This window comes from Sminthopsis crassicaudata, chromosome 4, assembly GCF_048593235.1.
Source record: "Sminthopsis crassicaudata isolate SCR6 chromosome 4, ASM4859323v1, whole genome shotgun sequence".
In the NCBI taxonomy this organism is placed as follows: Eukaryota; Metazoa; Chordata; class Mammalia; order Dasyuromorphia; family Dasyuridae; genus Sminthopsis; species Sminthopsis crassicaudata.
Genome location: NC_133620.1, coordinates 284,770,445 through 284,795,715, shown reverse-complemented (window position 1 = coordinate 284,795,715; position 25,271 = coordinate 284,770,445). Strand labels below are relative to the sequence as shown.

The following is a 25,271-nucleotide window of genomic DNA, read 5'->3' as shown; positions in this document are numbered from 1 at the left end:
AAGAACTTTGAGCAGGTACCTTAGTCTCCTTTGCCTTATCTGTCTAATAAACCTGGGGACTCTTTTTCTTTATATGATAGTTTGTAATGTTCTTTCATTGATCTCATCCTTTCAGTCTTGGATTTATATCCAATATAAAGAATCCTTATTCATGTATCTTTTTTTGTCATCACATACACTCTATACTTCAAATGTCTAAGTGAATAATTCTATACTTCAAATGTTTAAGTTAATAATTTGTTGATGCTTTTAAAAAACCTGTCACTTTCCATTTATTCCTTTTATCAATAAAACCCTTCCTAGTAACAAAATATAGTGAAGCAGACAAACAAATGAATGTATTATGTCTGGCAATATTTGCTTCCTCCCATGCTACCCCTTTGCAGAAAGGAAGGGGAGGTGCTAATTATAATAATGATGATAATAAATAGCTAACATTTATATAATACTTAAAGTTTTGCAAAGTACTTTGCAATTGTCACATCATTTGAACATCACAACAACTATGAAAGATAGATGCTGTTACTATCCTAGTTTTACAGATAAGGAATCTGAGGCAGAGGTTTCAGTGGCTAGTTTAGGGACATTCAGGTAGTAAGTATCTAAAGCAGAATTTGAACTCTTGGTGACAGATTTAATTGTCATCTTTAGGCTGTATGCCAAGTATTGGCAATGCAATAAAAATCTACCTTAATTAATGAAGGAATTAAAAGCCAAGGGAAGGTTACTACCATGAACTTCTTAGAAGAGATAGGTTATGAGCTGGGCCTTGGAGGAAAAGTAGGATTTGGATTAGCCATGAGGGGTCAATAGAAAGGGCATATTAAGCTTTGGAGACACCATAAATGAAAAAATAATGGCTATGTATGATTAAAAGATCTGACTGACCAGATAAAAAAGATTGAGGAACACTGTTAAATAAATGTTTTTGTAGAGCTCAGGTGATTTGTTAAGGAATAGTGAGAAGTAAAGTTGTTTGGTGGTCTTTAATATCAGCCTGAGAAATTTAAATTTGATCTGACAGGGAAGAAGTAATTGATTTTTGAGTGGAGGAGTGATGTGATGAAAATGACATTTTAGGAAAATTTAGCTGGTGTTGATTAATGTTCAGGCTTGATTTTATGAGAAGAAAGTAAAAGAAATATATTAGGTGAAGAATATAATAATTGGCATTTACATAGTACTTTAAAGTTTGCAAAGATCTTTGTGGACACAGTTGAACCACAAAAACAACTTGTAAGGTAGATAATATAGATAAGCACTTAACATTTGTTGATTGAGGAAATTGAGGTTTAGAGAGATTAACTGACTTGTTTATATTGCTAGTTTGAGTTGGAATACCCTGGAGCCACCTGACAGTGGCTACTGGAGATCCAATCCAGAATGGATCTTCTCTTGTGAGAGGATGACACAAGGAGACTGAGAGGCTGTTGCGTTGTCTGACCTCTCTCCTCTTCCCTCTGCCTCCAATTTATCTCATTCTCAGTCTGTAACACCTGTGTCAGTAAAGGCAGCTTTGCTACTCCTTCAGATGCTATGATCCACAGCTGTGGAGGCTCTCAGAGAATTGTCCTGTCCCTTAACAAGTACGGTCAGAGGCAGAATTTGAATCCAAGTCTTATCAACTACATGTTCAGTTTTTAGCCACTACGGCATACTCTTATGGATACTGTTATTTAAAAAAATATGGGCTTGGTAAGGGAAGCAGATGGCCAGAGAAATGGTTTTGTATGTGTTGAATTTATGTGTTTGTTTAGCATATATTGGATTATTTACTGTCTATTGGCAGGGGTGGGGAGAAGGGAGAGTGAAAAAGAATTTGCAACAAGGTTTTACAAGGTGAATGTTGAAAATTATCTATACATATGTTTTGAAAATAAAAAGCTTTAGTAAAAAGGGGGGGGAAGAATTTGTATATGTCAAATAGGTCTACAATCCAAGTGGAGCTATCCTTTAGGCAGTTGAAAAAATATTAGACTGGACAAAGGATATGAATAGATAATTTTCAGATGAAGATTAAAGCTATTTCTAGTCATATGAAAACATACTTTAAATCACTGTTAGTTAGAGAAATGCACATTAAGACAGCTTTAAGGTACCACCTCATACATCTCAGATTGGCTAGGATGACAGAAAAAGATAATGATAAATGTTGGAGGAGATGTGGGAAAACTGGAACACTAATACATTTTTGATGGAATTGTATTCTGTAGAACAATTTATAACTGTGCTCAAAGGAGTATAAAATAGTGCATATAAAACAGTGCATACATTTTGAATCAGTAGTACCAAAGGTCTGTATTCCAAAGAGATCATAAAAGAGGGATATGTGCAAAAATATTTGTAGCAGACCTTTTTGTAGTGGCAAAGAATTGTAAATTGAGTGGATGCCCATCAGTTGAATAAGTTATGCTATATGAATATAATGGAATATTATTGTTCTGTGAGAAATTATTTCAGAAAAGCCTGGACTTACATGAACTGATGCTGAGTGAAGTGAACCGACAAACGCCGCATTGTACACAGTTAAAAGAAGATTACGGGATGATCAACTGTGATGGATTTGGCTCTTCTAAACAATGTAGTGATTCAAGGAAATTCCAATAGAATTGGGATGGAAAATGCTATCCTGATCCAGAGAGAGAACTATGGAGATTGAATGGGGATTAAAGCATAGCATTTTCATCTTTGTTTGTTTTTTACTTTCTCATTTTTTTTTCCCTTTTAGTCTGATTTTTCTTGTACATGACAATATAGAAATATTTTTTAAAGCATTACACGTATTTAACTTATATCAGATTGCTTGCTGTAGTGGGGGAAATAAGGGAGGAATGGAGAAAAATTTGGAATATAAAGTCTGAATGTTAAAAACTATATATATTTGGAAAAATAAAATACTATTGAAAATTTTAAAAAAAAAGAAAATATGAGACTGGAACTGAGATGAAAGGATGAGATTTGAGATGTAGATTTGGGAATCTTTAGGTGAAATAACAGTGAATTTGTTCTCTAATAGATTGAATTTGAAGAGAAAAGAATGGGGGGACTGAGCCTTAGGGAATGCCTGTAGTCATGGGGTAGGAAGAAAAGACCAGCTGAAAAATGAAGGAGTAGTTGGAGATAAAAGAAGTTTGAGCCTTGTTAATGCTAAGTCACAGAAATAGTCAGGAGAGAATTTCAAAAATGCACAGATTTGTTTGCATTATCATGTGCTGCTATAGTCGTTAAAGAGAATGAGAACTAAGAAAAGCTCTTTGTATTTGTCTAGAAGGAAAACATTGATGACCTTTGAGACTGCAGTTTGTTAAAGATTGTGGGTAAAGAGAGAGTGGGAGGTTTGGGAACAGAAGATAGTTTTCTTGTGTCAATTTGGTAGTGAAAAGGCAAAATAGTAAGACCAAAAGAGACAGCAGAATCATTTGAAGTGTTTCTTAAAGTAGGAAAGACTTGTAATGTGTTAAGGCAGAAGTTAAAGATAAAAGGAAAAAAACTGAAGAGAAGAAATAAATGTAGTAGAAAGGTCCCTTAGGTAAGTAAAAAGGCTTCTAGAATGTGTCTTCCTCTGACACTGGAGGGAAGAATAAAAGGATAGATGTAGAGACAGGAGAGACTGAAGTGATGATAGAAGCAAATGAGAAAGCTCATGATAATCTATTCCAGTAAAATTTAAAAGAAAAGAAAAAACACTTGTCTCTTGAAAATAATGAAGAAGAAAAGTTGGAGGATCAAAAAGAAATCTGTTATGGGATATTCCACAAGGAGTCAAATGAGACATTAATTAAAGGAGTAAGTATGCTGCAGATGAGCAGCATGAACCAGGCCTTTATGATTGTACAACTTTATCCAACAGCTCTATGGACAAGACAAAGTCACATGAAAAGAGTCTGGGGAAGGAGTATTTGACTAAGTGACCCTAAAAAGACTCATCTAAGGATTCTATGACTTAGCATTAGGAATGCTAACAGAACCAGAGTCCGGGTGTGGATAGAACAGCTCTAAAGTAGAGTACCCTGAGGCCATGGAAGGGACAGAATATTATTGTATCCTGGTTGGAGTAAAGATCTGAGTGGAAAGGGGAAGAGCTGTAGTCATAGGCCTCAGTGAGGGCAGCAGCCCGGTGTAGTAGAATGGAATTAGAGCATCACCATCCCTCTAGCTATACTTTGTCACCTTAAAATAATCCTTAATTCAAAAAATTCACAGAATTGGAGAGTTGGAAGAAACCCTAGCAGTCAGCCATCCATGCACAAAAGAAATCCCCGTTGTAACATAACTGACAAGTAATTAGTTTTGCTAGCATTCTATCCTTCTCCTTATTTCATACTGCTCCTCTCCCCAACCTTCCATATCTAAGCTGTTGCTAATTCTTATATATTCTACCTCCAAAGTATCCCTCACCTTTTTCCTAAACTATGGTAACAGTTTCTTTACTATCTTTGCCTCTAGTCCCTGCTTTATGCAAAATTGTTCTTTGTCTCAAGGAATTTACTTTCTTTTCGAAGAAATAACTAAGTATAGGTCAGTAAATATAAGTAAGATGATAAGATTGGATTAGCAATACCAAGTTCGAAATAAACATGTGACAAATTCACAATGGCCAGTCTCTTTAATAAAAAAGATTTGTTTAGGAGAAGAATTTACAAATAAGAAGTAAAATAGATACCAGGAGTGCGAAATATGAAATAAAGTTGGGAGATTATATAGTTAGCAAGGGAAAAAAACAAGTTCCCCAGGGGAACTCACAGTTAACTAGGAGAAAAGGAATACTTTGTGATATGGGAATAATGGGGGGCAGTTAGGTGGTGCAGTGGATAATACACCAGCCCTAAAGTCAGGAGGACCTGAGTTCAAATTTGGTTTTAGACACTTAACACTTCTTAGATGTGTGACCCTGGGCAAGTCACTTAACCCCAATTGCCTCAGAAAAAAAAAAGAGAGAGAGAGATGGGAATAAGCCATTGACTGTCAGGTTAGACTAACCAGAATTAGAATAAGGAGAATAAAGGGAAGGCACTTATGAGGAAGGCTTAGCCCTGAAAAGAACTTAGTAAAGATTTTCATCATAAACAAATCTTTTGTAAGGGGTTTCCTTGGAGGTTTCCCAGGCATAAAAACCTGAACTCAAAAGGGAGGATGGATCCAGAAGGAGGAAATGCCAGATTGCTCAGAGGTGGAAGAGTTAAAGAGCCAGTTGGAATGCACCTAGCTGACCAGGTCTAAAGATATGCTTATCAATATCTCAAAGTTTGTTTAAAGATGCACAGAGGCTTGAGGGATAAATAAAAGAGTTCCATTCTCACAGTCTATACAGAAGATACCATTATTGGAATTGGTTATATCTGTTAATAGCCAGATGGACTTCTTCCTGACAGAGGAAGATAATTCACATCAGTAAACTTAGGAGAAAGAACACTTTAACTGCGGTGGGAAGTGACATCTAAACTTAATCCTGAAGTGAGCTGGGGTTCTGAGTAGCAGAGATAAAAAAGAAAGAGGCAAGCCAGATGGTCAGCAGGTGAAGTGTGATGTTCATAACGCAGTAAGTTGGCTGATTTGACTGAAATATCATGTGTTTAAAGGGTACTAATCTGAAATGCCTTGCAATGATTAAAAAGGAGCCAAAAAAGTTTGTATTTTCTTCCAGCAGGGCAGTGACATGGTTAGAGCTTATTATTTAAGAATGTTAATATGGCACTTATATGGAGTTTGGATTTAGTGAGAGAAAGAGAAACTAGAATCGGGAGACCAATTAGGAAATTATTATCTGAACCCAGCCTCAGACTCCAGAGCATTTCAGAGTTGATCACTTGAGTATCCACACTTCATTTGCCTTCTTAATGCATTGCCAAACTTGTGGAACTTATTCCCAGGCCTATACTATGGGATCACAAACTTAGAAACACATTCATGGTAACATTAAGAAGCATTTTTAATTTATCTGAAAGTCTTCAGGTCACTACAATTCCACTTTTTTTGTGTTCATTGTACTGGAATGTGACTTCTGATCGACAGCAAGCAAAGGTTTCATTTTTTAAAAAATTCATTTTTTAAAAATCTCAATCCTGCAACTTCATGTTTAACATGATGTCATTATCACTTAGCCTTTCTCCTATGTCACTTAGCAGCCTTCCTCTTAAGATAGGCAATCTCTGTTTCTGTTCTTTAGCAACATTTTTCCCATTTGATCTAGTTTTCATTTTGAAATATTTACTGATAAATTCCTGGAAACTTTCTTGGCTAGGTTTCAGATAACTAGGTCATATTCATTATTAGCAAATCAATGGAATCATAAAATCTTCAAATTGAAAGGAGGAACTTTTTTTTTTTTCCTCCCAGTCCAACCCTTTCTGAAATACAAAATGCTTCTATAACATCCCATTAGGTAGTTTGTGCTTGAGTTTTAATTCTCAACTAATAATTTAACTGACATGGAATTTTTAAAGAATTAAGCAAACAACATATGGGGCCTAAAATTACAAATGTTAACAAAATTAATGACTTATCTATTAAACATGTCATTTTGATTAGCTGATGGTATCTGTGGGAGGAGTCATCAAAATATTTTGTAAGTCTTAAAACGCTATAGAAATAGTACTTAGTATTAAGATATTCTAGAATAGGGGTATTGCTCAGATAAAATAAAACTGTTGACATCCCCTATCCCTTTTCTCCTTTTTTTTTCTCTAATAGTCAATTCTTGTTACAAGGCCATTCCATGTGCCCTTGATCCTATCACTTCCCATCTTCCATAGCAGATTGCCTCTTCAATCTTTCTCCATCCCTTTTTTCCCCTCTACTTTGTACTTCCTTTCTTCTCTCTTCTCTCTCCTCCTGTTTCCATTTTTGATTCCTCCCCTATTACCTTCAAGCCCCAATACTGAAGAACTTTCATTAGATTCTTCAAACTATTATACTGTATCTTTTCTTCTCTTTCTCAGCCAAACTTGTAGAAAAAAAGCCATCTCCATCCATCTTCATTTATTCTCCTCTCACTAGTGCTCCTTAATCCTTGCAATCTGTCTTCCAGTTTCGGCATTCAACTGAATTTGCTTTCTTCAAAATTACCATTGATCTCTTAATTACCAAACCTCTTGATCTTTTCTCAATTCTTATCCTCCTTGACCTCTCTGCTCTAATGAGATAATACCTATGTGAAGGGTTTTGCAAACCCTAAAGTACTACATAAATAACAGATATTATTGAGTTCCATTGGATGTGGATCATCTGTATATTTTCTCTTTGAATTTTCACAATATTACTTTTTCCTGCTCTTTCTCTACCTGTCTGACCAATCTGTCTCAGTTTCTTTGGTTGCCTTCTCATCCATCCCACCTTCTCACTATGGATATTTTCCAAGAATCTACCCTGAGTCCTCTTCAGTTCTCTGTCTGCTCTTTTTCTCAACTTCTCCTTTGCTCTCATCCCCACACATCTGTCTGCCAGATCTTGCTATTTTTTCCTCTACAACATCCTTAGTATTTAACCCCTTTTCCCTTTTTTACAAAGTTCAGACTCTCTCATTAGTACTTGCCTAAATTATTGCCTTTTCCATTTGAAGAATTTACAATCAGTGTATAGCTGACTTTGGTTCCATGTTTGATTCACTGAAGGTATTTGACAACATGGCTGAAAAAATCTTACTAAAAAGCAAGCATACTGCCTTGTTTCACTTCATTGGTGATTGGGAAAGCTCAAGAGCATTGCCCATAACCTGGGCAAGCATGCTATCATGAAACTGATGTTCTATATTGATGAACTTCTCTGGGCAAACCAAATTTTGACATAATTTTCCATAAGCTTCATTGGGCTGGCCACATTATTTAAATGCCAAATATACACTTGCCAAAAATATTATTTTATGGAGAACTCACCCAGGGCTAGTGCTCACCAGGTGGACAGAAAAAACAATACAAGAACATTCTGAAGGTTTCTCTTAACTTTAGAATCGATCGTATGACATGGGGAGACCCTGGCACAGGGCTGACTCAGCCTCATCAGAGTGATGTGGGTTATGGTCCCTTTAAGATTCCTTTCTGATTCCCAACCCCGCCCATGGCTGAAGCAGCTAGGACCTTTGATTCACAAATCCTGGTCAAAAGCACTCTTTTGAATTCCAATGGGAGATATCCGGGCTGTCCCAGCCCCAATTCTAATGATCTGCTCAGGTTTCCCAATCCCCACCTAGCAAATTCTAACCTTGGTTAGAATTCAAGCCCAAAGTCAACCTGGGACTTCACCCATGAGCCCCTTCAGATTATAAAAAGGGCCAAACTGGAGTCCGTTCTTTGTAGAAATCCCAAACATGGTATTCTTACACTGGTCATGTCAAGGGTTTTTGCCCACCCGACCTGTAGTTCTGGTGCCCTTTTATCTACCCTCAACTTTACTAACTAAACTTTACTTCCAAACCCCACAATAAACCTCTTTTATCAATCTAGGTTTTTGGGTCTGTAAATTCCTTTACAGGGGACTCTTGCATTGCCACTAGACCTCATTTAACTCTTTGTTGCTGAATCCAAAGGGGTTGCAGGGGAGCTCCATTTGACTCCCTGTACCCTGAACTTGCCACTAGACCTCAATTAAACCTAATTTCATTTAGATATTCCTTATCTAGTTCTCATCAAGAGAAGGTGCTAGGCTCTGTGAGCAAAGCAGAATTGAATTAGCCTAGAAGAAACTAAGGATGTATAAAATTAGAATAGCCCCTCCAAATGGTCATATAGACTACTTGTGTCTGATCGTGGAGGAGCATTCCAAGCTTGTATTGGTCTGATCCATAGTTGGACACACTGTAACTCAACTCTAACATAGTGATGTTATTTTGGTCCTCTTCAAGAACAAAGGACAACAACCAGTCAACCAAATTATTGTAATAAGTACCTAATTGGACTAGAAGTCCCTAAATTCTCTTCACTCCAATCTATGTTTACAGAGTAACAAAAGTGACTTTTCCTTAAATTCATGTCTGACCATTTCACCCATCTATTGTCTCTAGGATAAAATAAAAACTCCCCTGTTTTATATCTACCTATCTTTCATTGTTGATTATTTTCCTTCCTATACTCTGCATTTTAGTCAGACAGGCCTTTTCTTTCTTTCTCATACATACCTTTGCACTGGCTATTTCCTACATCTGAAATGCCCTCCCCTCCTTATCTTTGTTTGATAAAAATCTCTTCTTTGAAGATGCAGCTTTTCTTCAGTCCCCTAATTGTTAGTGCCCTCTCTCCATAATTATCTTGTATTTATTCTCTTTACTCTGATCTTTACATCCTTAATATGTATATTTCTCTCCCTGTAAAACATAGGCTTCTTGCAAGTAAAGATTATTTCATTCTTGATAGTTGCATCTACTGTTAGATGTCTGGTCTGTTACAGTGTCTGGTCTTGATAAACTTTGTTGATTGATAATATACTAATTGATTAACTTGGAATATTGTCTTATTTTGGTTTTGATGATTCACTTACTACATCAAACTCTACTTTGGGTGACTTTTGTCTCCCAAAATATTTTGAACTTTGGCATCTTTTCCTTGTCTTAGTAGCTCTTTAAATTTCTTGTGATTCTTGATTCTATTGTGTCATGAAGTGAATCTCACTTTTGAAAATAAAAAGGCTTTTTGATTCCTCAACCTCCTTCTTTGTTTATTAATTACAACAATAAAAGTTTGTAAGTCACCATTTCCTATATGGGTCAACAATTATTATTTAAAATATTTTGTTACTAAAGTTAGGCAGCTCATTTGGGTTCAGATATTGCCTTTTCCAAGTAGTAGCTGTGTGATTTTTGGCAAGTCACTTAAACTGGGTTAAGTTTCCACATTTGTAAAATGAAGGGATCAGTCCTTGAGGGAAGTCTGTAACATCCTTTTCAGCTGTAAATCTGTAATCCTTTCTTAATATTGAAAAGCTTCTTAGCAATGTAATGAGGGTAGGTGGTGAACTTTCTTCTTCATTTGTCAGTTTCTGTTTGAATTCTATTCTTGTCTTGCATCTCTTTTCCAGCAAAGGTTACTGGTAGTTACCATGGAAGGGGTAAATAAGAAGTAGATAGAGGCTAGGCTTGGTGTTAGGAAGATCTGAGTTCAAATCTAGCTTAGACACTTATTGGCTGTGTTGTGTGGCACTGGACAAATTATTTTACCACTCTGCCTCAGTTTCCTCAACTATAAAGTGATATAATAATAGCATCTAAGGCTTAAGATAGTAGAAGAGCAAATGAAAGAATATTTGTAAAGCCTTTAGCACATAGCCTAGAACATAGTATAGGATTAATTAATGCTTGTTTCCTTTTTTTCCCTTCCCTTCATGATTCTCCTGTCCATTGCTATAATTAGGATTCCCAGTATTTAGATAAATTCTTAAATTTCCCAAAGGTACATAGGGAGTTCATTTAAAATGCAAACAACAAATTATGTCAGCTGAGGAGAGGAGGAGTTCATCCTTGAAACATTCAGGGCTTCCTGCATCCTTTGGTTCCAGTTTTTCTGGAAAATATGGTAACTCAAAAAATTAAGTTCAAAGGATCCCTTAAATTTCCTTAACATTGAATACACAATTTCTTTAGAGGTAGAGGTTTCAAGTGGATTTTAATTGTATGGGATCCATTTATAGTGCCACAGTAGTTATTTTTCTGTGATAATGGTTTCTGTTTTTTATTTGTTTTGTTTTGTTTTGTTTTGTTTTATTCGTAGCTTCATTAAAGAACGCTCAAAAGTCAATGCAGTACCCTTGAAGAATAAAAAAGCTTCCAGTTTTCATGAGTTTGCTCGAAATACCAGTGATGCTTGGGATATTGGAGATGATGAGGATGAGGATTTTTCCACATCCTCTTTCCAAACTCTGAACTCTAAGGTTGCTTTGGCAACTGCAGCCCAAGTCCTAGAGAACCATAGCAAGTTACGAGTGAAACCAGAACGATCCCAATCTACAGCTGCTGATATAACAACTAATTTTAAAGTCATCAAGTCCAGCAGTGATGCCCAGCTATCTAGAAATTCTGGTAAGTCTGTCTCTATAATATGAACCATCTAAATAGAACTTATCTTAGTAAAAGAAAAAAATATTTCAATATTTATTCATTCAGGTCTATGATGAAATGGAGGAATAGTTCCAAGACAAGGTCCCCCTTGTTGGTAGAATTCTACCAACAACCCTTTTGTATTTCATCCCTTCCCTTTTAAAGAGGCTTTAAAGTGTTTTGTGCATCTATTTTACAGATTTTTGGTTCCTTTGAATAGACTTTAAAACTTGCAAGGAGACATTGGCATAAGTCTGACCTCTATTCTGTGCCCTTAGTGTTTTGAAACAAGTTTTTTCTAGAGACATTTCTCTGGTAGTCTCAAGGTTGTGGGAAACAAAGAATGATCAAGCTTTTTGTTTGTTTTTTGTTTTTAAGATCTTGATCCTTCACTTTACTTTTTGCATCCCCATCTTCCACATTTAGTGTTGCCTTGGGGCAATCAGAAATATTTGGAAGACATCATTACAATTCCTGGTTTTTTCAGTATTTCTTTGAAAGGTATATAGTCTCTTATAATTCCATTTCTGCCAGTCTTTGATGCCTGAGGATCTGAACAAGCCCCTCCAGAAGACTTTATATATGCATTCTATCTAAAATCTGTCAAAAATTGAAGTTGAGCTTTACAAAGGAATGCTACAAGGAGGCAACACAGTATATTGAAGCATCTTAGAAAACATGGACTCAAATCCTGCTTCTGACCTGTGTGACTTTGGGCAAGTCACTTAACCCCCTTCAGCTCCAGTATAGTGACTCTAAACTACATATGATAGAAGATTGTCTTAGTTTAGAGAGTTTAGAGAGTTATGACTTCAGAATAGAGGCACTGAGTAGATCATAAGATTGAGGATAAGTGCTATAAACTCAGGTTTCTTTTCATTTGGAATGAGAAGAAAGAAGTTCTTGAGATTACTGGGCTAAGGAAAGAGAAGGCTCCTGAATTACTTTACAAAACTACCTAAATTTCTCTTTTAAATTTTTCGTAGGTGACACGTGTTTAAGGAACCCTCTTCATAAACAGCAGTCACTTCCACTCCGACCTATTATCCCCCTTGTTGCCCGGATCTCAGACCAGAATGCTTCTGGTGCTCCTCCAATGACTGTCCGAGAGAAAACACGCTTAGAGAAATTTCGGCAGCTTCTCTCTAGCCACAATACAGATCTTGGTGAGTTATCATAGTTCTACAAACAGGTCATTTGGTAACTTAATACTTCTGTATCTCCATACTAAGTATCTTATTAGAAAAAGATAAAAGTGTCAAAGGAAGATAGGAAAGAGTAATTGTTTTTAGGCTTTCCTTAATTTAATCTTTATCTAGTCTCCTTTTAATTTTCAGCTTCTAATAAAATGCTGTTTGTGGAGACTTGATATTAAGTTAGATTTTTAAGGGCACTAGTTAGATGATCCTGAGTTCTGTGTCTTTTAACTCAGAGTCCCCAAAGTCAGAATCTAGACTTGCCTCAGAGTCTTTCTGAAGGTCCTGTTACTGTCTCAATCTGTTCATGGATTTTTATTTTTCTCTTTCTGACAAAATAATGAACAGATGAATTGGCACTTTAGGTTTGTAATCTAGGGCTCTTTATTGTGCAAGATTATTAATTTGTGCTATTTACTATGCTTTGTCAAGAGCTAGTGATAACTACTCTAAGCAGTTAGACATTTGACATTATTGCTAGAAGATTGGTTAAAGATATCTTCCTGGAAAATATAATCCATTAGAGCTGTTATCTATTTGCAGATGAACTGAGGAAATGTAGCTGGCCAGGGGTTCCCAGAGAGGTTCGACCTGTCACCTGGAGGCTCCTGTCTGTGAGTAGCACTGTTAGAAGGTTTATGAGCCACAAGCAATTCTTTTTGTCTGATTAGACAATAATTAGGCACATTAATCTTAACCTTAAGCTTTTGGCCCCACTAAACTTATGAGGTTTTGTATACATGTGGACCCGGACCTCCTAATTATGTGGTTCTCTTTAGAAATGTATTTACAGAAAAATGTGTGCCTGATTTTGATTTTTGTGTCTGTGTACTTAACAGATGAAATTTAATAAAGGAAGAAAAAAAAGAGAGGATTGCGTATGAAACTATGAACTTCTGTTACATACAGTTTGTTGTACACAAGTGTATTTAAATTTTACAATACTGTAACAAAATTGCCCTGTTTTTATTCCTTTCTCTTAACTCATTCTCTTCTGTAGCCCATTAGAAGCCATTGCTTTTATAACAAATAGTGTAGACAATATTTGACTGTTTCTGAACCCTCTGATTCATCAGGCTTTCTGAAATCATGACTGATTGCTGCATTGATCAGTTTGGAAGTCTTTCACAGTTTTTTTACTTTACATCATGAAAGTTCATTCATTGAATGAATGAATATTTATTGAAATATTTATTAAGTATGAGCCAGGGATTATGCCAAGTGCCAAGAATACAAAAAGAAGTACAAAACCATCCTTTTCTTCAGATAACTTAAAATATACTTTCCATCCCTTTCATCATTTCTTAAGGCATGATAATATTACAATATTCATATCCCATAATTTGTTCAACTCTTCTTCAATGAGTGGGTACCCACAGTTCTTATAGGTCCTTGCTATGGCAAAAAATAATGCTATAACATATTGGTCCATTCCCTCTATCTTTGACCCTATGGAGTTTATTTAGAGTTGAATTGTTGCTGGTTTCAAGAATTCGAATAATAATAATTTTTGCCATCCAGACAATAAAGGATTTGTTAATCACTTACTACATTTCATTGGAGAATACAAAAGGTAAAAAGAAGGCTCTTTCATTCAAGGTGCTCATTTCCTATTTGGGGAGGCTGCTATCAGATAATTATGTATATTAAGGGTAAATGGAAAGTAATTTTAAGAGAAAAGGATGGAATGGGAGGAGGAAAGGTATAAGAAGCCAGGTGCTGAGAGGTGAGGAATGTTAGTATAGACGGTACAAATAGATGAAGTTAGGAGATACATCATCATATGAGAGAATTAATAAAAAGACCAGTGTCACCAGGTCATAAAGTAGAGTGATATATAAGAAGACTGGAAGGTGCTAGACTTTGGTTTTAAAAGCCAAAATGTGGCTTTTATATTTGATCATGGAGGTAGTTGGCTTAGGTTTGTCTGGAGGTAATAAGGAGCCAATAGAATTTATTTGAAGGGGAAGGAAAATAACTTTGGCATTTTGAGTTCAGGCTGGAATTGGAGTGGAAATTTGAGGCAGGATATTAACTAAAAAGTTATTATAATAGCCCAGATAAGAGTTGATCAGCTTGAGTAGAGAAAAAGGGAATTATAGGAAGAATGCGGGGAAGGTAAAAATGAAAAGATTTTCCAACAAGGTATCTGGGGTGAGTTCTTATGAATACTAGAGAATGACACTAAGATAAGAGCCAGGGTAACTGGGAGAATGATGGTTTCCTTGACAGTAATTAGGAATGTTTGGGAGAGGAAAGGATTTTGGGGAAAAGATTTTGAGCATGTTAACTTTAAGTTGTCTACAAGACATTTGGTTCAAAATGTCCAAGAGTCACTTAGTTGATAATGTAGGAGTGAAACTCAGGAGAAAATTTGAAGTTGAATATAGAGAGATCTGAGAATCCCTTTCTTTCCTTTCTCCCTTCTTTCCTTCTTTCCTTTCTTCCTCCCACCCTCCCTTCCTCCTTTTCTCTTTCCTTCCTTCCTCTCACTCATTACAGTAATAGTTATCCATAGACTTTCTGAACATGCACAGTCCATTCATCCATTCATTCATTTAGTACAACTTATTGAATACTTATTAGTTCAAGGGACTATTCCAGAGAATTCAGACACAATGCTTGTCCAAAAAAAACTCACCATGAAACATAATATAAATGACTTGGAAAACAAAGAACAGAGGACTCAAGGCAGCCTCTTCTCTCTTACTATTCTTCCCTTCACATCCCAGAAATGATTTGATCAATTGCCTTTGCTATATGTAGTAAAAAAGAAAAAGAAAAAAAGTCACATAGTTAGGAAGCATCGTGTCTAAGGCTGGATTTGAACTCAAATCCTCCTAACTTCAGGGTTGGTGCTCTATCCATTGTACCAACTAGCTGCCTCTATATGTGGTAAATTTTAAATACTCAGAGTAGGATTAATTAGGGAAGATGTTTGTGTGGTACTGCAATAGATCAGTTCTAAGAGTAGAGATTTAAGTGGGGCATAGGTGTTGCTATGGCCAGGAGGAAGCCTAGGGCTTAATGGAGTTTTATTTGAAGGTCTGCATTCCATTAATCTTTCTAAGCTTGTAATTCTGATGACATACAGTTAAGTAGCATGTGGAATAGGCAGCAGCCTCTTTGAATCTCATTGACTAATGTTGCTCAGTAATATATGGGGAATATGCAAGTCTAGTTATATACTTTTGGAGGTCCCTAGCTTGAAGTTCAAACACCTTCCTCTGACCCACATTCAGTGCCTTGTTGTCCAACTAAGTTTTGGAGTGGTTCCCAGCCCTTTAGATTGAGTACAGTCCTAGAGATACAATTCTTTGGAGGTTAGCACTGTTTAATCTGATTGGATTTCATTGATTGGGAAGGAAAAAACTGGGAAACCATAAACTAAAAAAGATTAATCACTATCCTTTTGGAAGACTTTTCTCCTTTCCTTTTATAGTTTCTAGTACAGTACTAATGCTAAAATAAAGTTATGACTCCATCTGACCAGTGTCTGTTCACCTTTGACCTGGGCTCCTATCTGTAGGGATACCTCCCAGCCAACACTGAGCGGAGAAAGATGACTCTGCAGCGAAAACGGGAGGAGTACTTTGGTTTCATTGAGCAGTATTACGACTCCAGAAATGAAGAACATCACCAGGATACCTATCGACAGGTATATTTATAATTTGCTGAGTCTTCCTCTTCTTGCCCTAATGTGCCATTGGCCCCAGATATTTCTAGGGCATAAGCAAAGGGTTCTCATATACTTAATTCATCAGTCTCTTGGCACACCCATGATTGAAAATATTGTAATACCATGACCTTTCTTCTTTCAATATCATGTATTTTTCTAATTGAATAAAGCAGTGTTTTCCAAAGTGGGCCTGAGCCCCAAAGACTCTATAATCAGTCAGACAGAGGATGGAAAGATGGATTACTTTCTCCTCCTTCCCCCATTCCTCCTAAGCTGTTTGGGGGAGTATCGGCAACACAAACTGTCCTATTCTTATTCCCCCAATTTTCTTACCTCTTCTTCCATGAAGGGGATGAGAGAAGAAAAAAGGAATGAGGAGAGAGGTATGAAAGGAAGGAACAGCCTCCTGAGGAGGTCACAGTCCAGTGGGAGAATAAACATGCAAACAACTGTGTACAAATAAAATAATGACAGCATTAATTAGGGGTTAGTCTCAGAGGTGAAGCACTAAGATTAAGAACTAGGAAAGACATTGTAGAAGATGGGCTTTAGTTAAGACTTGAAAAGAAGCCAGCAGGTAGAGATAAGGAGAGAAGCTTTCTCCCAATTTTCCCCCTTGTAAGCCAAATAAGGCCCTCTCAGGGCAATAAAAAACCTATCTTCTACCAGCTAGCAAGTACCATTGGGAAAATGTCCCTCTCCTCTACTCTTTTATCCCCGCCCTTCAGAATAACAGCTTCCTGCCCCCAGATCACTTCCCAGATATAGCCGTCTCTCCTTCAAATGAGAGTGAAGCCTGAACTTCACAGCAGTGCCTATTGGATAAAAGCTGTATGTCCCTCCTTTTCATTTTGGGTAGAACAAAGTGAATCATCCAGGTTGAGCAGTCAGGGGTGATTTTTTGTCTTCATTGCAGTGTCTATTACATTATTTTCCCCAAAACTGACCTATTACCAGATGGATACCACCATCCTTCCAATCAATCACCCAGGTTGGCAACCTCCATGCCATCCTTAGCTCCTCATTCTCCGTTACCCCATATACTCACTTAGTCATCAAATCTTGTCATTTCCACCTCCATAACCTCTTTGCTTTCTCTCCATTCACAGAGCCATCATTCTTGTTCAGGCTTTCATTGCCTTTTGCCTGGACTATTGAAGTAGTTTCTCAATTTTCCAGAATTCCAGATCTGACCATATTGTGGCCCTTCTCAGTAAATTGTAGTGGGCTCTCCTTTGACTTTAGGGGGAAAATGATTTCACCTTTATCTTATTGTTTTATAAAGTCTATTTTGTAAAAGTTTTATAATGTACATAATTAGTAGTCTAGTGTATATACATATATACTTTATACTTTATTTTTTTAATTTTTTTCTAGCTGAATCTTTTTTTTTTAATTATAGCTTTTTATTTACAAGATATATGCATGGGTAATTTTTCACCATTGACAATTGTAAAACCTTTTGTTCCAATTTTTACCCTCCTTCCCTCCCCCCCAGATGGTAGGTAAACCAATACATGTTAAATATGTTAGAGTATAAGTTAAATACGATATATGTATGCATGTCCATATAGTTATTTTGTTGCACAAAAAGACTTTGAAATAGTATATATACTTTATTTTTTAAAAATAAACATGCATGTTTTGCTCAAAAGTTTCTTAATGATAAGATGCACAGCCAAAAAACTGGAAACCATTTGACTAAAGCCCCTATTCAGCATTAGTATCTCCTTGCCCACAGCTGTCATTGACAGTTGTCAGGACATTTGCTCTGTCATGCACTGACGAGATTTGGCAACAGCATTGAATTAGAGGAGTTAGTCATGATCATAGTTGTAGAAAAAGGTAGAAGAGCACTAGAGGCAGGAGCTGTACCTCAAGTGCGTCGGTTTCCGTTTGTGGTTCCTTCCTTCCTTCCACATCTCAACACTCTGCAGCTTTCCTGGGTACTAATGATGTTCTGTTTTGTATAATAGTTCTTTGTATATCTAGTTCATCTCTTTAAAAAGTTTACACTTTTAGGTAGCCTACCACAGTGCTTTGTACATAATAAGCATCAATAAATGTTGATTAAATTACTTTCTGAATTCTTGTTGGCCTCTTTTAGGGCTCCTGATACTTTTGTTTGTGAGTTTCAGCATGGGAGAGCTCCCTTTCCTCTCTCTCACAGGGAACTCTTGAAGGTTTCCCTTTCCTGAAGTTGACAAGTGAAAGTGCTGCCATTCCTGGGAATTTGTTTTACAGGCCCTATCAGGACCACAGCTGCAGCCATCAAATCTCTTGAATCACAGGAACTGTGGCTTTTTTTGCTGAGTAAAACTCTGAAAAAACATGAAAAGTACATCTTTCTGGGTGTATGCTGCATCTTTATTAGTTAATAAGCTCCCAACATGAGACATCCCAGTAATACATTGGAAGGACTGTCCAACAGGAAGAGCGGTTGATTTTGTGTGGGTGTTATGACTAACACTATTCAACCCATTTTTTATTTCACTTTTCAACCAGTTGTTACCCTGTAAATTTAGCTTATATGTGCACTCCAAGAAAAACCAATGGGAGTACACAAGGCTTTTTTCATGATGATCAGCAAGAGCAGGAATTTTCTGAGCTCCTACAGAAAGGAAATGTCATTCCTATGCAGTAGCTTGTAATCAGCCCCTTGTGTTCTAGTCCTAAAATAACTCTGACAAGTGTAGACTGGTGATTGTCTTTGGTCATGGGCCTAATTGGACACGGCTCTTCTTTTTCAGATACACATTGACATTCCAAGGACGAATCCTCTCATTCCGTTATTCCAGCAGCCACTTGTTCAAGAGGTGAGGCGTGCACTTTATTATTTGAGTTCTTTTCCCTCTTCTGTACTTCATAGTGTGCTTTTGTCACCCTTCCTTTGTGCCCTTAAGATCTCCTTCTAGCCTCAGATTATATAGCTGCAGATGATAATGCCTTACATTTATATATTGCTTCTTACATTTCAATTCACTTTCAATTAGGTTAATTTGTCCTTTAATCTCTAATTTAAGTGAAACAAAGATTAGGTGAGGGAAACAGCTTTGCAGAGATTAAATGACTGACCCAGAGTCCCAAAACTAGTTAGAAACATCTTAGAAACAGAACTCAAATCTTTGTACTTTTTTCTTCAGGAAGAGGGGAATCTGCAAACTATAAGCAGGTGAGTTGGTTTCTATTCATGTAACGAAATTCCAGAGCACTTTAAAAAGGATGGTTTGTGAATAGAGAGGGGAAACATTAATTGTTAAAAACTAAAATGGCTTCATGAATTCACATTCATGTATGTTATACAATTCTTTATTTTACTATGTAACTAGACTGAAAGATCAGGGCAGTAGATGTTGTAGATATGGCATTCTTATATTTTAGCAAAACATTTGACAAAATCTATTGTGCTATATTTTGTGGAGAGGTGCAGCAGATCCCAGATCTACAATTACGCAGATTTGGAATTACTTGAATGGCTTGACTCCAAAGGTCCAGTTGATTGATGATAGTTTGGATTACTATCTATATTGGAGAGTCTCAGAAGTCTGTGCATGACAGATTATTTCTTATTATTTCTATTTATGACATGGATGAAGCCATGCTTTCAGATTTGCATGTGACATGAAGCTGAAAGTAATAACTTGCCACATTAGATGGCAGAATGCAGAAAGGTCTTGACAGGTTAAAAAATTGGGCTTTAATTATGTCATTTAATAAGGATAAAAGTAAAATTTTTGATCTCATATTCAACAAAACAAGGATGGGAAAAGGTATGGCTAGAAACTGGTACATAGTAAGGTTATAGTGGACTGCCAGCTCAGAATGAGTTAATCATATGTCAGTCAGCCATGTGGCATGTTTTCTAAGGCCTCGGTCAGAAATGGTTATTGGTAAAGCAGTAAAGATAATAATACTCCCACCATACTTTGTCCTAGTCCTGCCACAGCAGAGTGTCATATTCAGTTTGAAGTATCACAGTTGAGGAAAGCTATGAATGAATTCAAAAGAGTTAAATATGAAGGTGAGCAGACTGGAACAAAGGAAGAGGGCTTAATCTGGAGAAGAGAGGATTTTGGAAGACATAATAGCAACCTTCAGATATTTGAAGGGTTATGTGGAAAAGAATTTGGGTTTGTACCATTGGATCCCATTGGACAGAACCAGGGAGCAGGAGAGGGAAAAAAAAGGGACAGGAATGACACTGCAGAGACTCAAAGTAGGACTTGGTGTATGGAAAAATTTCCCAACCTAAATGCAATGAGAGACAATGGGCACCTTCTCTCTGGAAGCTTCCAAGCATTTTTGATGCAAGCCTCCAGCGTCTCTTACCATTCTTAATGTCTCTTTTGTGGTTGTGTGGCTAAAGAGCCTGATGTTCTTTTTTATTGCATTGGATTGAAAACCCACACAAATATGCATGTTGTTTTAGGGATTCACAAGATTCTAATTAAAACAATAACACTACCCAAGAGGAAACAGAAAGCTTTCCCTATTCCCCATTATTTCTTGCTCCCCATTATTCAACCCCTTTTATCTTTATTCTATATTTAGGATGGATGTATTGGAGAATCATCATAATATAATGGAAAAAGCACTGAAAGGGAAGCCAGAAATCCTGAATTCCAAACCAAATTCCATTCCTGGTTAGCTTATGATTGTGGACAAGTCATTTGGCATCTCTGGGCTTCAATAGTCTTGTCTGTAAAATCAAGGAGCAGGGAGGTAAATGGTTTTCAGATACTGTCCAGCTCCAACCATCATTGAATCTAGTATTTCAGAGACATGTAATTGTGCATATGTACCTCAACACATGGATTATATCTTCCTTCAAGTGTTGGAAAGAATTTAAATATTTTGAAAAGCACAAACTGCTCTCTTTTTTAACTTCTAGTATGTTGTAGTAGGAAAGGGCCCAGAAAGATCAGATAAATTATACATGAACTGATGCTGAGTAAAATGAGCAGGACCAGGAGATCATTATATACTTCAACAACAATACTATGTGATGATCAGTTCTAATGGACGTGGCCCTCTCCAACAATGAGATGAACCAAATTAGTTCCAATAGAGCAGTAATGAACTGAACCAGTTACACCCAGCAAAAGAACTCTGGGAGATGACTATGAACCACTTCATAGAATTCCCAATCCCTCTATTTTTGTCTGCCTGTATTCTTTATTTCCTTCACAGGCTAATTGTACACTATTTCAAAGTCCGATTTTTTTATACAGCAAAATAACTGTTTGGACATGTATAATATATTGTATTTTATTTATACTTTAACATATGTAACATGTATTGGTCAACCTGCCATCTGGGGGAGGAGGTGGGAGGAAAGAGGGGAAAAATTGGAACAAAAGGCTTGGCAATTGTCAGTGCTGTAAAATTACCCATGCCTATATTTTGTAAATAAAAAGAAAAGAAAAAAAAAGATCAGATAAGTTAGCAGGCATTTAAGTACTCGCCATATACTGTGCATGCTGTGCAGAAGCAACAAATCTTAAAGGCTTCTCTCTGTTGGTTCGGAGGGAGATAGATTGTATGTTGTGTACGGCAAACCCATTGAGTCACAGAGCTGAGAAGAACCTTTAGAGTTCTCCTGGTTGTTCTTTGGTCACAAGTAGAACTAGAGCCACACCAGTCCTGACATTTTTAGTGACCTTCTGTAATGGTTGTTTTGTAATCTCCCACAGTAACATGTTTCTTGGCCTTTGTTGTCACAGTATTTTTCTCGGATGTAGTTTAAATCCCCTGGATTGTACTTTTTTGACTCCATTGTTGTTTTGCTCTGAGTTCATTAAACAAAGAGAACATCTACATTAACATACAATAGTCTTATTATATATACTTTACTATTAAAACAAAGTTTTGTTAACCAGTGTTTGAGGATTCAAAGGGTGTGTAGTACTTCATTTATACTTGGAAAAACATCATGAAGATTATATATGACCCTTGTGAAGTTTGTTCTGGATTAATAATCAGCATGAATAGGTAGAAATAAACATAGAGAGTAAAGGCAGGGAACCCTTGTAGCCACTGGGTACCTATTGCATTGCCCATACCTGGTTTCCAAGATGAGGAAAAGCTTTGGTACACTAGCTAATAGTCAAAGAGAGAGGAGGAGGAGGGAAAGGGAGAGAAGGACGGATAAAGAGAAATGGGGAATATAGGATGAAGGGAAATAACACAGTGATCAATCAAAACTTTTAAAAATTACAGCAAGTTTCTTTGATAAAGGCTTCATTTTTCAAATATGTAGAAAACCGAATTAAACTTATAAGAATACAAGTCCCCCCCAATTGATAAATGGTCAAAAGATATGGATAGACAATTTTCAGACAGAAATCAAAGCTATCTATAGTCTTATGGTAAAATGCTCTAAATCATCATTAATTAGAGAAATGAAAATTAAAACAATTTTAGGTACTACCTCACACTGTCAGATTGGCTAATATGACAGAAAAGGAAAATGATAAATGTTGGAAGGAATGTGAAAATTTGGGACACTAATGCACGGTTGATGAAGTTGCAAACCAATCCAACCATTCTTGAGAGGAATTTGGAACTCTGCTTAAGGGGCTATAAATCTTTGCATATCTTTGGCCCAGTACTAGGTCTGTATTTCTTTTTTTTTTTTTTTTTTTTAATTTTATTAATTTTATAATTGTACATTTTTTGACAGTATCTATGCATGAGTAATTTTTTTATAACATTATCTCTTGTATTCATTTTTCCAGATTTTCCCCTCCCTCCCTCTACTCCCTCCCCTAGATGACAGGCAATCCCATACATTCTACATGTGTTACAGTATAATCTAGATACAATATATGTGTGTAAATCCAATTTTCTTGTTGCACGTTAAGTATTGGATTTCGAAGGTATAAGTAACCTGGGTAGATAGACAGTAATGCTAATATTTTACATTCACTTCCCAGTGTTCCTTCTCTGGGTGTAGTTGTTTCTGTCCATCATTGATCAGCTGGAAGTGAGTTGGATCTTCTTTATGTTGAAGATATCCACTTCCATCAGAATACATCCTCATGCATTATTGTTGTTGAAGTGTATAGTGATCTTCTGGTTCTGTTCATTTCACTCAGCATCAGTTGATGTAAGTCTCTCCAAGCCTCTCTGTATTCCTCCTGCTGGTCATTTCTTACAGAACAATAATATTCCATAACATTCATATACCATAATTTACCCAACCATTCTCCAATTGATGGACATCCATTCATCTTCCAGTTTCTAGCACTATGAAAAGAGCTGCTACAAATATTTTGGCACACACAGGTCCCTTTCCCCTCCTCAGTATTTCTTTGGGATATAAGCCAATAGTAGCACTGCTGGATCAAAGGGTATGCACAGTTTGATAACTTTTTGGGCATAATTCCAGATTGCTCTCCAGAATGGCTGGATTCTTTCACAACTTCACCAACAATGTATCAGTGTCCCGGTTTTCCCACAGCCCCTCCAACATTCATCATTATTTCTTCCTGTCATCTTAGCCAATCTGACAGGTGTGTAGTGATATCTCAGAGTTGTCTTAATTTGCATTTCTCTGATCAGTAGTGATTTGGAACACTCTTTCATATGAGTGGAAATAGTTTCAATTTCATTATCTGAGAATTGTCTGTTCATATCCTTTGACCATTTATCAATTGGAGAATGGTTTGATTTCTTATAAATTAGGATCAATTCTCTATATATTTTGGAAATGAGACTAGGTCTGTATTTCAGATTAAGAAAATAAATAAATAAAAATATATTTGTACACAGATATTTATAACAGTTTTTTTCTGTAAGGACAAAGAATTAGAAATTGAGAGAATGCCCATCAGTGGGAAAATGACTGAACAAATTGTGGTATATGCTTGTAATGGAATACTTATTTTCTATAAAAAATGATGAGCAAAATGTCTTCAGAAAAAAATTGGAAAGACTTGCATGAGCTGATGCAAAGTGAAAGCAGAATCAGGAGAACATTAATTGTGAATGATTTAGCTTTTCTAAACAATACAGTGATCCAAAACAGTTCCAAAGGACCATGATGAAAAATGCTGTCCACCTCCAAAGAAAGAACTGATGGAGACTGAATGTAGATTGAAACTTACTGTCTTGTACTTTCTTTATTTGGGGGGTTGAGTTGATTGTAGGGGGAGAGTTTTAGGAAGGTTGAGTTTTTTGGTCTGTGTTTTCTTTCACAATATGACCAATATGGAAATATATTTTGCATGACTCGACATTTATAAGCTACATCAAATTGCTTGCCTTCATATTTGAGGAAGATGTGGGGGGAAAGAGGGAGAAAATTTGGAACTCAAAATTATTTTTCAAAATATTAAAAATTGTTTTTACATGTAATTGGAAAATAAAAGATTAAATGTGTGTATATGATATGTTTGTATGTATGTATGTATAAAAAGAGTTAAGGGTTAAGATTATTTTGTAATCCTACTATAGAGCCATCTGCCTCTGGTTTTTCTGTCTTTTATGATTCACTTAGAGTCTTTGAAATGTGGAGTCTTTGAATACAACTTTAAATCAAGTTGCTGAGTGGATCATTGGATCATTAATTCAACCCCCTAATTTTATTACTGAAGCCCAGCATTGGTCATAAATCAGTGGTAGAACCAGGATTGAAATTTAGACCTTGTGAGTCCCTAATCCAGCCTCTAGATGTGTCTGTCTGGTCTCAAAAGTAAAGGAACCAGAGTGAAACAATATTTTGGAAATTAGAGAGTATAAGGGAAGAAGAGATTCCTTGAGCTGGAATGAGCAAAGAAGAGAGCTTCAGGGCGTTAGTACTGCCTTCTTTGCCCAGTAGGGTTCTTTGCACTTACACAGGTTCTGTTACCCTTAAAAACTTTCTCACTGATGCCCTGACTCCATTCTTTTTTTTTTTTTTTTTAAATTCTCAATTTAAGGGCTCATTTGACTTCCCATCCCAAGATAATGTCTAGATTACTTTCTGTTTTGTTCAGATTGCACACTGACTTTTGTATAGCTAATTTGGGCTACCTGGATACTAATGTGGTAGCCATTAAAAAATTACTGAGCCTCTAGTTTCAAATTTCTCATATGTAAAATAGGAATAATACTTGTTGTACCTATCTCTCAGGGTTTTTGTAAGTAAAATGCTTTGAAAATGTAAAATTGTTAAATATGAGGGGTTTTGTTTGGTTGAGTTTTTTTTTTGGTTTTTGTTTTTTGTTTTTTCCTGAGGCAAATGGGGTTAAGTGACTAGCCCAGGATCACACATCGAGGAAGTGTTAAGTGTCTGAGGCTAGATTTGAACTCAGGTCCTCCTGACTAAAGGATTGGTGTCTATCCATTGTGCCACCTAGCTGCCCCCTAAATATGAGTTTTTATTATTTTCCTT

General features: G+C 36.4%; 1 protein-coding gene across 1 annotated transcript in view; it reads left to right on the top strand.

Annotated features, from left to right (window-relative positions):
- The window catches only part of TBC1D22B (TBC1 domain family member 22B), a 96,958-nt gene that overhangs the window by 28,066 nt on the left and 43,621 nt on the right, over positions 1-25,271 (top strand). Inside the window, exons 3-7 of the mRNA XM_074311050.1 lie at positions 10,695-11,002; positions 12,007-12,186; positions 12,760-12,830; positions 15,746-15,874; positions 18,646-18,711. Coding sequence (XP_074167151.1) covers positions 10,695-11,002; positions 12,007-12,186; positions 12,760-12,830; positions 15,746-15,874; positions 18,646-18,711 — 754 coding nt within the window. The remainder of the gene's footprint in view (positions 1-10,694; positions 11,003-12,006; positions 12,187-12,759; positions 12,831-15,745; positions 15,875-18,645; positions 18,712-25,271) is intronic.